This window comes from Halichoerus grypus, chromosome 5 (assembly GCF_964656455.1).
Source record: "Halichoerus grypus chromosome 5, mHalGry1.hap1.1, whole genome shotgun sequence".
Taxonomy (NCBI): domain Eukaryota; kingdom Metazoa; phylum Chordata; class Mammalia; order Carnivora; family Phocidae; genus Halichoerus; species Halichoerus grypus.
The window spans coordinates 141,279,719-141,295,143 of NC_135716.1; the positions used below are offsets into that span (position 1 = coordinate 141,279,719).

Sequence of the window (15,425 nt, forward strand, 5' to 3'; positions counted from 1 at the left end):
TTAGGCCACAAATTCTCATATATTAAGGTGTATATCATTCAGTGTATATTCTCTGACCACAGTGGGATGAAGTTAGAAATAAATAACAGAAGTAAAACTGGAAAGTTCACAAAATAGTGGAAATTAAACAGTATACTTTATTTTTTATTTTTTTAAGATTTTTATTTTTTTTAAATAATCTCTACACCTAATGTGGGGCTCAAACCTATAGCCCCGAGAGTCTCATGCTCTTCTGACTAAGCCAGCCAGGCACCCCAAAACGGTATACTTTAAATAGCCAATGGATTAAAGAAGAAATTACAAGGAATTTAATAAAAACTAGAAATGGATGAAAACAAAAACAACATACAGAAAGTTATGAGATGCAGTGAAAGCAGTGCTGAGTATGAAATTTATAACTATAAATACTTATATTAAAAAACAAAGATTTCAGATGAACAGCCTAACTTACAAATTAATGGATTACAAAAATTACTACACCCAAAACTAGTAAAATGAAGGAAATAGTAAAGATTAGAGCAGAGATAAATGAAATAGAGACTAGATAAACAATTAGAGGAGAACCATTAAAATCAAAATTTGTTCTTTTAAAAGATCAACAAAATTGCCAAAACTAGAGCTAGCTGAACTAAGAAGTAAAGAAGACTCAAATTACTGAAATCAGAAATGAAAGTGCGGAGATTACTAATGATTCTATAGGAATAAAAGGATTATAAGAAAGTGCTGTGAACAATTGCATGCCAAACATTGGACAATCTAGATGAAATGGACAAATTCCTAGAAACACAAAACCTTAACCAGTACTAAATCATGAAGAAATGGAAAATTTGAATAGACCTATAACTAGTAACGAGATTGAATCAGTAATCAATATCTAACTAAGAATAAAGGCTGACAGCATCCCTGGTAGATTCTACCAACCATGTAAAGATGAATTAATATCAATTCTCAAACTTTCCCAGAAGAGTATTTTCTAACTCATTCTTTGAAGTCAGCATAACCCTGATAGAAAGACAAAGACACTCCAAGCAAACTATAGACCAATATCCCTTAAAAACATAGATGCAGAAATCCCCAACAAAATACTAGCAAACAGAGTTCAGTAGCATTTTAAAAGGATATGCACCATAACCAAGGGAGATTTATTCCTGGAATGAAAGAATGGTTCAGCATATAAAACTTTATCAATGTAATATGCCACACCTAACAAAAGGAAGGGGGAAAAAAACCCCACATGATCATTTCAATTGATGTAAAAAATTTTTTTGAGAATATTTAACACCCTTTCATGATTAAAATAAAATAGGAATGGAAGGAAGCTACATCGACATAATAAAAGCCATATATGAAAAACCCACAACAAACATCATACTCAGTGGTAAAAGACTGAAAGCTTTTTCTGTAAGTTCAGGGACAAGGCAAGGATTCCCACTTTCACTTCTGTTCAGCATAGTACTGGAAGTTTGTAGTCAGAGCAAGAAAAAGAAGTAATAGGGGCGCCTGGGTGGCTCAGTTGGTTAAGCGACTGCCTTCGGCTCAGGTCATGATCCTGGAGTCCCGGGATCGAGTCCCGCATCGGGCTCCCTGCTCGGCAGGGAGTCTGCTTCTCCCTCTGACCCTCCTCCCTCTCATGCTCTCTGTCTCTCGTTCTCTCTCTCTCAAATAAATAAATAAAATCTTTAAAAAAAAAAAAAAAAAAAAAGAAAAAGAAGTAATAGTTATCCACATTGGAGAGGTAGAAGTAAAATTATCTTTGTTTGCAGATGATACGATCTTAAATGTAGGAAACTCTAAAGACTTGAAAAATGGCTGTTTGAACTTAATAAATTAATTCAGTGAAGTATCAGGATACAGTGTCAACACTCAAAAATTCATTTCTATACACAAACAATGAACATTGGAAAGGAAATTATAAAAACAATTCCATTTATAATAACCTCAGCAAGAATAAAAGATTTAGAAATTAACCAAGGAGGTGAAAGACTTACACAGTGATAACTAAAAATTCATTGCTGAAACAAGACATAAAGAAATAGAAAGATCCTATGTTCACTGACTGGAAAACTTAATATTTTAAAAATGTCAGTAGTACCCAAAGTGATCTATAGATTACATACAATCCCTATCAAAATCCTGGTGACTTTTTTTGTTTGTTTTTTTTGGTAGAAATAGAAAAACTAAACCTAAAATTCATATGCAGTCTTAAAGGACCAGAGTAGCCAAAACAGTCTTGAAAAAGAATAAAACTGGAGGACTCACACTTCAGATTTCAAAACTTGCTACACAGCTACAGTAATCAAAACTGTGGTATTGGCATAAAAGACACATAGACTTGACTTGTTAACAAGTCAGGAAACGACAGATGTTGGCGAGGATGCAGAGAAAGGGAAACCTTCCTACACTGTTGGTGGGAATGTGAGCTGGTGCAGCCACTCTGGAAAACAGTATGGAGGTTCCTCAAAAAGTTGAAAATAGAGCTACCGTACGACCCAGCAATTGCACTACTGGGTATTTACCCCAGAGATACAAATGTAGTGATCCGAAGGGGTACGTGCACCACAGTGTTTATAGCAGCAATGTCCACAATAGCCGAACTATGGAAAGAGCCAAGATGTCCATCAACAGATGAATGGATAAAGAAGATGTGGTATAAATACACAATGGAGTATTATGCAGCCATCAAAAAAACTAAATCTTGCCATTTGCAACGATGTGGATGGAAGTAGAGGGTATTATGCTAAGCGAAATAAGTCAATCAGAGAAAGACATGTATCATATGATCTCACTGATATGAGGAATTTTTAATCTCAGGAAACAAACTGAGGGTTGCTGGAGTGGTGGGGGGTGGGAGGGATGGGGTGGCTGGGTGATAGACATTGGGGAGGGTATGTGCTATGGTGAGCTCTGTGAATTGTGTAAGATTGATGAATCACAGACCTGTACCTCTGAAACAAATAATACATTATATGTTAAAAGAAAAAAAAAAAAAGATAGTGGGAAGGGAAAAATGAAGGGTGGATAATCGGAGGGGGAGACGAACCATGAGAGACTATGGACTCTGAGAAACAAACTGAGGGTTCTAGAGGGGAAGGGGGGTGAGGGGATGGGTTAGCCTGGTGATGGGTATTACAGAGGGGGCACATACTGCATGGAGCACTGGTTGTTATGCACAATGAATCATGGAACACTACATCAAAAACTAATGATGTAATGTATGGTGATTAACATAATAAAAAGATATAGAATAGAGAGCCCAGAAATGAATCCTCACGTATATGGTCAAATAATTTTTGTCAAGGATGGAAACTGGGCAAAGGACAGTCTTTTCAACAAATGATGCTGGAAAACTGGATATTCAGAAAAAGAATGAAATTGGACCCTTACATAATACGTATACAAAAAAATAATTCAGAATGGATCAGGAACCTAAGTGTAAGACCTGAAACAATAAGACTCTTAGAAAAAATATATAGGACCAAAGCTTTACAACATTGGATTTGGTCATGATATCTTGGATATGACACCAAAGATACAGGTAACAAAAGAAAAAATTAGGCAAATTGGACTTCATGAAAATAAAAAAAAAAGTTTTTGCATCAAAAGACACCATCCACAGTAAAAAGACAACCCTCAGAATGGGAGAAAATATTTGCAAGTCATATATCTGATAAGGAATCAATATCCAGAATACAGAGGACTTTTATTTATTTTTTATTATTTTTTTAAGATTTTATTTATTTATTTGACAGAGACACAGCAAGAGAGGGAACCCAAGCAGGGGGAGTGGGAGAGGGAGAAGCAGCTTCCTGCGGAGCAGGGACCCTGATGTGGGGCTCGATCCTGGGACCCTGGGATCATGACCTGAGCCGAAGGCAGACGCTTAATGACTGAGCCACCCAGGCGCCCCTACAGAGGACTTTTAAAGCCTAACAACACAAAAGATCTGATTGTAAAATGGACAAAGGACTTGAGTAGACATTTCTCCAAAGGAGATATCTCAATGCCACTAAGCACACAAAAAGATGCTCAACATCACTGATTTATTAGATAATGCAAATCAAAGCTATAATGAGATAATACCTCATACTCATTAGGATGGCTACTATCAAAATAACAAATTAACAAATGTTGGTGAAAACGTGAAGAAATTGGAACTCTTGTGCATTGTTGGTGGGAATGTAAATGGTAAGCCATTGTGAAAATGGTATGGTAGTTTCACAGAAAAAAAAAAAAAAAATTCAGTTACCGTATGTCCCAGCAGCTCCCTTTCTGGATATATTCCTCAAAGAATTGAAAGCAGGGCCTCAGAAAGGTATTTGTATACCCATGTTCATAGCACCATATTCACAGTAGCTAAAATGTGAAAGCAACCCAAGTGTCCATTGACCAATGAATGGATAAGCAAAATGTGAGACATACGGGATTTTGTTCAGTCTTAAAAAGGAAGGAAATTCTGCAATATGCTATAATACTGGATGAACCTTGAGGATGTTATGCTAAGTGAAGTAAACCAGTCACAAGAAGACAAATACTGTATGATTTCACTTGTATGAGGTACTTAGAGTAGTTAGAATCATAAAGACAGAATTTGTGATGGTGGTCACCCAGGACAGGGGTGAGAGGAGAATGGGGAATTAATTGTTTAATAGGTATAGAGTTTCAGTTTTACGAAATGAGCTATGGGGATGGTTGGTGGTAGTGGCTGCACAGCAATGTGAATGTATTTAATACCAGTGAACTGTACACTTAAAGATGGTTAAGATGGCAAATTTTATGTTATGTGTATTTTACCACAGTAAAAATAATTGTATTATTTTAAACATTGAATAAAATTTACTTGGATTTTAAATTATTTTTTCTTCTCATTTTCCAGCATTTGAAAATATTTTAATGGTGTGTGTTAAAGAGTGGCATGGATGTTGACTAGGTCAGCATGATATTGTGTATTTGCCTTTTTGTGTGTCACAATCTCAGTTTTAAGGCTGAAAGCACATTAAGGCTCTTTGATAGCACATTTTAGTCAGTACGGTGTAAGTTTTTTCTTAATTGTCTTACTCAAAAGTAAACTAGTTGGGAAATATAATCACTTTATCCAATCACTTCTCATAGAAAAAATTAGAAATGTCAATAAATTGAACATGCTTAGGGCGCCTGGGTGGCTCAGTCGTTAAGCGTCTGCCTTCGGCTCAGGTCGTGATCCCAGAGTCCTGGGATCGAGCCCCGCATCGGGCTCCCTGCTCGGCGGGAAGCCTGCTTCTCCCTCTCCCACTCCCCCTGCTTGTGTTCCCCTCTCTCGCTGTGTCTCTCTCTGTCAAATAAATAAATAAAATCTTTAAAAAAAAAAAAATTGAACATGCTTATAATAATATTTACTTAATCACCCTATATAGGATTTAGAAGTAGTTATATTATAAAAATAATATAGTTTATATAATTCAGAAATAAAAGTCCTCCTTCTCCATCATCAAACATCCCACTTATACTCTTAGGGTAGCTACTACTATTAACAGTTTCTTCAATTGCCTTCCAGAAATATTCTTTGTGTAGATAAGTATATGTGTATGACTGTCTAATGGAATTATACACACGTATACAAGATGTATGTATCCTATTTGTTAAAAGAAGATATACTTTTATAAGGTATTTTGAGTGACTTAAATATGTTCTTTAGCACACACACTGAGGAAAAGTAGATAAATTGATACGAACATTAAAAATGTAACAAAAATATAATTTAAGTTTATTTGAAGTCTTATAATTATTCTAGTGATATAGATTAAGAATAAAATTTCTGTAGTACAGTTTAATAATGAGATTTTAAATCCATATTTTTATGAAAACAAAATATTAATTTGCGTGGAAGATTTTTGTCCTCAATACGTGTTCTTATTACCTGTCATACTGAAAATAATGGGTTATCTTTGGGAGTGGGATTATCTTTGAGTGCTGTATAGGGAGAGTTTTGGGCTTCTCTAATACCATATTGTATGAGTTTTTTTTAAAGCAATGAGCACATTCTACTTTTATTAAAATGCAAGAAAATATTTTTTTCATTGCAATCACTTTTATTTTTTGTTTCTTATTGCTTTTTCATTTGCTTTTTTTTTGTTTTTATTTTTATTCTAGTTAACATACAGAGTTCTACTGGTTTCAGGTGTACAATTTAGTGATTCAGCAGTTCCATACAACACTCAGTGCTCATCATGATAAGTGGACTCCTTACCCCATCACCTATTTCACCCTTCCTCCCACCCTCCTCACCTCTGGTAATCATTAGTTTGTTCTCTATAGTTAAGAGTCTGTTTCTTGGTTTGTCTTTCTCTTATTTTTTTCCCTTTCCTTGTTTTGTTTCTTAAATTGCACATGAATGAAATCCTATGGTGTCTTTCTCTGACTTATTTCGCTTAGCATTATGCTGTCTAGCTCCATCCATGCCACTGCAAATGGCAAGATTTTGTTCTTTTTGATGGCTCAGTAATAATCCATTGTGTGTGTATTAAACCACATCTTCTTTATCCATTCATTGATCAATGGACACTTGGGCTGCTTCCATATCTTGGCTATTATAAATAATGCTGCTATAAACATAGGGATGCATATATCCCTTTGAATTAGTGTTCTTGTATTTTTTGGGTAAATACCCAGTAGTGCGCAGGATTGTAGGGTAGTTCTATTTTTAACTCTGAGGAACCTCCATACAGTTTTCCACAGTGGCTGCACCACTTTGCATTCCCACCAGTGGTGCACGAGGGTTCCTTTTTCTCCACATCCTCGTCAGTACATGATGTTTCTTGTGTTTTTGATTTTAGCCATTCTGACAGGTGTGAGGTGGTATCTCATTGTAGGTTTGATTTGCATTTCCCTGATAATGTGATGATGAGCATCTTTTCTTGTGTATGTTGGCTGTCTGTATGTATTCTTTGAAGAAATAAATCTCTGTTCATGTCTTCTGCCCATTTTTAATTGGATTGTTTTTTGGATGTTGAGTTTTATAAGTTCTTTTTACATTTTGGATACTAGCCTTTTATCAGATATGTCATTTGCAAATAATGATAGAAAATAGTTTTAAAACATAATGATTTAAATTTTAAAAAAATGTTCTCATTAACTAAGCTCATTTTTTTTTTTTTAATTAATTCTGGTTTTAGGCTTGTGTGGATGTCAGAGCCAGTTCAGTATTTTGGCAGCAGATGGAATTTGCAGATAGCCTCCAAGGCCATCCCAAGTTGCCAGAATGGTTATCCACACACCCTTCTCATGGAAATCGAGCTGAGCACTTGGATAGACTCATACCTCAGGTGAGCTAACACTGTATAAGGCAAGACATTGTTTTTACTGTATCATTTATTTTTAATGTAGTTGCTTCTTGTGCTTAGAAAAAGAGAGTTCTAGTCTAGCCTATCAAATATTTTGATCACTGTAATTATGGATTCTCGGTTTTTAAAGGATTTGACTGAAAAGTAAAAATCCTGCTTGTCCACAAGTCTTGGGGAATAAATTGCTGTTTAGTTGACTTTTCTTGATGGTGAAAGTTTAACCTTTTTAGAATCATACCTTTTAATTTTAACTGATTTGGCAAAAGTCTAAAACTCAAAGTATTTTTCATACATACTGATCATAATTTAGTCTTTTCTTGGTGATTTAAGCTTTGTTAAAAAGCTTGTTAAAAATACCAGTTAATGAACTGTGCAAAATTTTGGGGTCAATTAATTACTAATTTCGATAGTGATGCTGGAATTTGTTTTCTTAGAAAAAAAATCTCTTTGTATTAGTTTGCTTTTTGGTTATTTATTTGTTTATAAAGCATGTGCTGTGTGGCATTCTTTCTTTTTTGGTAGAATTCAGTGGATCAAGTTGAAGCAGCTTTCTCTCAAGTAGTTTTTACTATCTTTTGAAAATCTTTTGACTTCATTCAAGATGTTTTCTGTAGTTATCACATTGGTACAGGATGGATGTCAGGCATGTCTAAGCCAGGCTACATCTCTCTTCTATTTCACTTGAACTAAATTTGCTGATTAGTTATAAAAGCAGACTATTCTTTAGGAATTTAAGAATTGGTATTGGTCTGTTTGCTAAAGGATAAAAAGGGATCCAGGTGTATTATAAAAGTTATCTTTCAGTATGATTTCAAATTCAGCTTAAGATATATTGGGTTCCTGTTATAAGAAAGAAATGATGCTAGTAAGTACAGGGGTACAAAGAGAAATAAGACATGGTTCTTGATACTTTCATGCTAAGATAAGTACAGATTGATTCTTAATACAACAGGGAATATGACTTACAAGAAAAGTAAAAATGTTGTGGTATGCAATTTGAAGTAATAATAGCCAGCATCTAGTTTGGAATGAGAAACAATCGCAAGATTCATTCATTTGTTTATGTGATCAGTATTTGTTGATACTCATTTCTAATCTACTGTTCTGTGTTCTGTTGCCGGGGAATGAGCAAGGACAAAACAAAACAGTCTTTGCTTTTTTGGAGCTAACATTTTAATTAGATAATTCAAATAATAAACAAACAAACATACATGTAGTATGTCAAGTAGTGATAAGCATGAGGGGGAAATATAAAGCACGTTAAAGGTAGTAGAGAGGGCTGGGCAGCAGAGAAGGTTTACTAGTCTGTGTTCATGTGTCAAGGAGAGCCTCACTGAATAGAATCTGGAAAAGCCCTGGAGCAAATCCTGTGAATATATGGAGGGAGTCTTTTAGGCTGAGGAAGTAGCCAGTGCACAGGACCTAAAGTGAGAGTATGTTTGATGTGTCCAGGGAATAGCCAGGAAGACATGGAGGTGGAATGGAGTAAGGGAGGAGGGGAGAATGGTTGAGATGTAGGGGGACCAGACCATGAAGGGTCTTCTAAACCACTGTAAGGTCTTTTATTTCAAGTGATGAGGGAAGCTAGTTCCCTCATCACTCAGGTCTGGTGTGAGCAGCAGAGGAGTGAATTGACCTGACTCATGTGCTTTATAGTGATCACTGGGGCTCCTGTGTGGAGAGTGGACTGTAGTGGGGCAAGGGTGGAATCAGGGAGACTATTTAGGGGGCTCTTGCAAAAGTCCTGGTAAGACATTATGGAGACAGAAGAGAGTGAGAGAAGTGGTCAGATTTTGGATATATTTTGAAAGGGATGATAACAGAATTTGTCCACAGCTTGGGCATACTTTGTACCTTTCATGAGCATTGGGAATAGCCAGACATGGGTTCTTAAGACCTTTCCTAAATATATTTCATTTATACTCCTAATTCGAAGAAAAAAATATTTGAGAAAGAAATAACAGTGAAATTTACTTGATATAATATATAGTAATAATTCATCTTAAAAGGGCAACATAGGACTGGGATTATATTGTGTTAGTAATTGATGTGTACTGAAGCTCACTGGCTCTGAGAGTCTTCTCAGTGATACCTACGACCCAGGGCCCTTCTACTGCCCTGGCAAGTTTAGCCTATCTCTTAATTCCTAATAACCACATGGTTTTCTTTTAGAATTTCCTTTCTTTGCATTTTTGCTCAGTGAAATTCTAAAAATATATGGCTTGCTTAAGCTGGATAATGAATTCTAGCCACCTTTCGTCTGAAGCTTGTCCTGTATTCTGTAAAAAATGTGCTGTAGAGAAGTCTTTAAAATAATAATGAATTGATTAGTGAGTATGAGGAAAAGTGGTTGGAGAAACAAATATGTTATTTGGGAACCAATGATGAAAAACACTGGGAGATTTTTTTTTTTCTTCTAAAAATAAACTATCCTAGTTCAGAAACTTAATTTGAAAACCTCATATAATTTCTTACATTTTACCCCCAAGTGATTAAATTCAATTTGAAAGCAATAAAACTCTACTACAATATTGGGAATAATTCAGTGGTTGAAGTGAAGCTGATAGTGCAAGAGTATACTGTTAATTAGAATGTCAAGTAGTGATAAGCATGAGGGGGATTGGAATTCCCTACCATTCTAATTTCTATAATGAAACAAAGTGATTCCTCAGGCAATATATAGAATTATCTGAGTCTGTAGACTACTACTAAGGACTACTTTTGTTGTTGTTGTAGTTAAATTTTATTTAAGGTTTTTTTTTCCCTTCATTTACGTGAATACAGTGTTATATTCTACCTAAAGCTCCTGACAGTATGCTTGAATTGATGTACATCTCAGAGGTAATTGGGAATACAGCACCAGAACACAGAGAAATCTAGGCAAGAGATGAGGATTTCAGAGTCACCTGAAAAAGGTGATAGTTGAAGCAGAGTAGATGAGTTCACTTAGGAAGTAAACAGAGAAAAAGATCCTGGACAGAGGTTAACAGTATAAAGTAGTTTACATATTTAATTGGTAGGAAGAAGATTGAGCCTGTAGTAAATCAGATTTATAGGAGGAGAAAAGATCAAGAAAATCAGGAAAGTAAGATTCTTTGGTTCTATGATAAATCTTGATAATTTTGATTTTTTTAAAAAAATTAACTTATTGAAGATTGTGTATTTTTTATTTCTTACTGGATTCCCTGAATATCATCAAAGAAATGTATTATTTCCTACCATAGCATATCAAGATTTAAGATATTTTAAATCTATACCTGGTACATTCAACAAATATTTATTGATCATGTGTTATGCCAGACCATAGGTGTTACAAGTGTTGTGAACAAATTACACAAAAATCCCTGTCCTCATGAAGCTTATGCAGTAAAGGGAGACAGACAATAAATAGCATTAATTAGTAATGTATAGAATAGATCACTGATATATTGTATACTAGTCAGTAATGAGTGTTAATGAAGAAAATAAAGGAAGAACAATGTATTAGTCAGCTGGGGCTGCCATAGCAAAATACCAGAGACTGGGTGGCTTAAGCAACAGAAATTTATTTTTTCACAGTTCTGAAGGGTAGAAGTCCAAGGTCAAGGTTCTGGCTTAAGCAATAGCAATTAATTTTTTCATAATTCTGAAGGCTAGAAGTCCAGTACTTTTCTGGCAGATTCAGTTTCTGGTGAGGTCTTTCTGGCTTGCAGATGGCTGTCTTCTAAAACATTGTGTCCTCACCTGGTGGAGAGAGTGAGTGTGTTGGTGTCTCTTCCTTTTCTTATCAAACTGATAACAGATACTACACTTGACTTAGCCTTTTCTTATAAGGGCATGTTAATTCCTTCATGAGGGCTCCACCCTCATAACCTCTTCTAAACCTAAATTACCTCATCTCCCCATCTTCAAATACTGTCATCACATTGGAGGTTAAGGCTTCAACATAAGAATCTGGGGTAGGGGGGAACAGTCCACTCCATAGTGGGTAGGTAATGTGTGAGCAGAGGTGGTCAAGGTCCTGGAACAGCTGTTTGAAATGGGGTTAGTCAGAGAAGGTTTCACTGAGAAGATGGTATTTGAAGGAAGAATGAAATAAATGAAAGAATGAGCCATGTGACTTCCTAGGCGAACACCCTTCCAGGCAGAAGAAATAGTAAGTACCAAGCCTTGAGGTCAGAGTGAGCCTGGTGTATTTGAGGGATAGCAAGGAGACCAATGTGGCTGGATGGGGTAAGCAACGGAAAGTGGAGAGTGCGGGTTTTGAAGCCAGTGTAAGGACTTTGGCTTTTGGTCACAGGTGGGACACCAGTGGAAAGTTGGAGCAGAGCACTAGAGGAGTAACAGGATTGACTTATGTTTGGAGAGAATGTGATCTATAGCTCCTCTACAAAGCACTAAAATATAATTTTGAAGTATTTTAATATAGTATGTTGTTCAGAAAATAGACTAGTTCCTTGTTTTGTTTTGCTTTTAAAATCAAGAAAATGCCCCCAAGTTAGAAAAAACTACACCTTTGCTATTTTTTAATGTGTATTCTGAGATAAAGCATGCATAAATACCTAGTTAAATATAATCCTGTAATCTACCAGCATTTAAAAATGATAAATACAGGGTTATAGTATTAATAATATTTGTAGTTAATAAGAGATGGTATGCTATAATTTTATTTACTTGAAGTAATCAGTTAAATTTAGGAAACAAATATTCCACGCATTTTGGTTACCATAACAACTTGGGTGAAAAATTGAAGAACAGATGTTAAATCAACCTGTTGATGTTTAATTTTATGACAGTTTTAAGATTATACTTAACACTGTTCAGATTTTAAATTTATGTATAACATAAGTTGTCCTTGAAAGAGAGCCCTTATTTAACTTTCTTTCTGTAAAGATTGTTATAAAATATGGATGAATAGATGTGAATAAAGGAAATGGTATGATAACCCAGGATAGAAATTTACTTGAAAGATTTATTTTACAACCGGAAGCATTTAGACTGAATTTTTTATTTTCTGTTTCTCTCACTGACTCACTCTCTGCCATCCTTTTCTTGGTTGGCGGAAGGAGTTGGGGAATGATAGAATGTATAGGAAAAACATTTCATTTGGCCTTACTGTTGTTTAGGGTTATGTTATTATAATAATTTTGAATAGGATTTATTTTTTAATGACTCTTAGGACTTTCAACGTCAGCCTTATTTGTAAACTGTTTTTTAAATCTTGGTGTTCAAATTTACTGCATTCAGTTTTTATAGATACTGGCAGGCTATAAATGCATTCATTTTAATCTCATTTTATCTTGAATTCTTTAAACTTTCAGGAATCTGGGGGTTGAGATCTTGTAAATCATTCTTATGCATTTATAATTCGACGAAGTAAATGCATAAATCATTAATATTATACATCCCATGAGTAGAAAATATGAGTGTTTAACATTGAAGTGAAATGTCGTTGTTGGCCAGTGTACACAAACGTACACTGTTCACCTTACAGAATTTCATTTTGTCTGACATGGAGAGTGTTGAGGAAAAGGCAAATATCATAGCAGCTACTGTAATTGAATTGGCCTCTGAATCATATAAAGCCAGGAAGCCTGACAGTAACATTGTCTAAAACCTTAAAAAAATATTATGGTGCATGTGATGTGTATCTACTTGAGGCTGAAGTGAATGGGCCATTAGAAAAAATTGCTTTTAGGGGGAAAGAAAAGTATGATATTTTTAGAAAAATGTGTTAAAAAATGGAGTTGATTTTTTTTCTCTTGAAATGACTTGGTTTCTACTTTCAAAGGAAGCTTTTAATCTAATTATGAAGCTTCTCTGGCCATTAATTTTTTTCTCTTGTTTTTTTTTTCTTTTTTTAAACCTAATTACTGTGGTTTTATTTTTTATGAATAAGTAATTGCTATTTTACTTGATAGGAAGTGCCTAGAAGAATCCTGATGTGTACCAGCAGTTTCATAAATACTTTGGTTGTTATTGGGAATAAATACAGCCATTTCATAATTTATTATTCTCTTGTGTCAGGAGTGGTTGATTATAAAATTTATTTGAAAACTTTTTCTTATTTATCATTCTAGAGGAAAATTGACATGTGTCAAGGTGGACTTAATTTTTAAATTTTTTGTATTTATTAAAATTTTTAGTTACTTAAATAATTAACTTTTTTAGACCACTTCAAAAACTAGTCAGATTCTAATTTCCATTGCAGTTTATTATGAAAGGAAATGAAATGAATTAGAGGGAAAACATTTTTATGAGACTGAGGGGAAAACATTTTTAAAGGTAAAATTGTGACTTACACAAATATAAGATGAACAATATCTGAGATTTTCTTTAACTTACTATTCCTGAGAGAGCCAGTAATATGTTACAGCTAGCTCACGGGAGAATTTCAGAACCATAGGTATATAGACAATCAGGAATGCTGAACCGACTTTACAGACAGATGGAAAACTGATCTATTCATGAGGCAATGATCAATTTGCATTCCACGAGACAGTTCGCTTACATTTCTGCAGACTTGTATTATTTGCATTGTTATTAGTTTTCTACAGATTATGGAGTTGTAAAACAGCTCTAAGGCCTTGAAAGGCAGAGGTGACACTCAAGGATGCACTTGATAGGATATCCAGTGTTCTTTTTTGCCCATTTCAAAGTCTTTCACAGTTTCTTCTGTTTTTATTTTCTATTGTCATCCATTTGCCTTTCAAGTAAAGACACTAAAATCATCCTGTAAGGCTAATATATAAATAGAAGTTTTTGTTTTGTTATTTGTAAGTAGCCACATAGCCATTATCCTTATTGTATTTCTTTTCTTTCTCTTAAAGTAACAAACTACTGTTCTCATTCATTCCTGTTAAATTTGTTTCCAGTGAGTTTTTGATTGAGGTTAGTTAAAATCCTAGGCTTTTTTTTTTTTTTTTTTTGAAGTGTATGCTTGCCTATAGAAATTAAGGGAGAGAGCTTCAAGTGGGGTATAAAGGGATTGGTTTCATTTTTTCAGGGTGTTGGGAAGAAAACATTTTTATCTACCCTTCAAAGGTTCTTCTGGCTGGTCTAAATTAAATTGACATGAGATAGATTAACAGGAGAAAAACAAATTTAATTTTGTACATATGGGAACACCACATACATGAGAGATTCAAAGACAGGTAAAATGAAGTATATATGCCATTCTGCACTAAGGAATGGGATAAGGCCCTGGGGCTTCAAAGGGGAGGAGAGCAATTCACCAGGGCAGTAAGAAGAAGAGCAGATATTTGGTAATGAGATGTTTGCTCTTTCATACAGATGGGTCACTGAGATAAAATTTATTTCTGGTAATAACTCTTATTCTGGGAAAGACCCCCCAATTTATATTCTTCTAGGTAGTTAAGAGAGGAGCAAAATCTTCTCTTGAACCCACTGGGGTTTATTGCTTTCAACTCAAAATAGTCTATGTGCCAAAATGGCACGTTTTAGGGAGACTTTTTCTGTACCCCTTCAAGGAAAAACATTTAAACCTTTCATGAATTATTTTGAACTAAAGGTATAGATATAAAATCAAGAATGAAGTCACAGAAATGCAGAAATGACAGGAAAATGGAGGATAGGAAAAATATCTTTAAAAGAATTTTTTTATTATAAATCTTAAAAACACATGTAAAGATAGAGAATAATTTGAATAATTTAATGAATCCTCATTTTCCGCTCACATTCATTAGTATCAACCGTTCTGTAACTTGCTTCATTTGAATCTCCTCTTATTTTTTCCCATTAGAATTTTAATGTAAATGCTAGACATGAGGGCTTTCTCCCCAGTTACTCCAATATGTATTTTAGAAAGTAGTACCATTTTCATCCGCAGTTATACTATTATTCCTAAGAAAATTTATAGTAATTCCTTATTAAAAATAAATATCCTGTCCATATGCAGATTTTTCTGTCTCAAAATATAGTTTTACTGTTGGTTTATTCAAATCCTGATCCATCAAATTCATGTTTTGCATTTGATTATTTTGTCCCTTGTCTCTTTGACTTCAGAACAGTGCCCCCTCCCTTTGTTTTTGTTTGTTTTTAAATATGCTGTTGACTTGTTGAATAAATCTAGCCTCACATTCTAGATTTATGTGATTGCTTTTTTGTGAT

At 34.6% G+C, this 15,425-nt stretch overlaps 1 protein-coding gene across 3 annotated transcripts in view; it reads left to right on the top strand.

Moving 5' to 3' along the window:
• OMA1 (OMA1 zinc metallopeptidase) overlaps positions 1-15,425 on the top strand; it is a 79,568-nt gene that overhangs the window by 53,907 nt on the left and 10,236 nt on the right. For all 3 annotated transcript variants that reach the window (XM_078073080.1, XM_036091813.2, XM_078073079.1), the window contains one exon: positions 7,149-7,298. In XM_078073080.1, the coding sequence (XP_077929206.1) occupies positions 7,149-7,298 (150 nt within the window). The remainder of the gene's footprint in view (positions 1-7,148; positions 7,299-15,425) is intronic.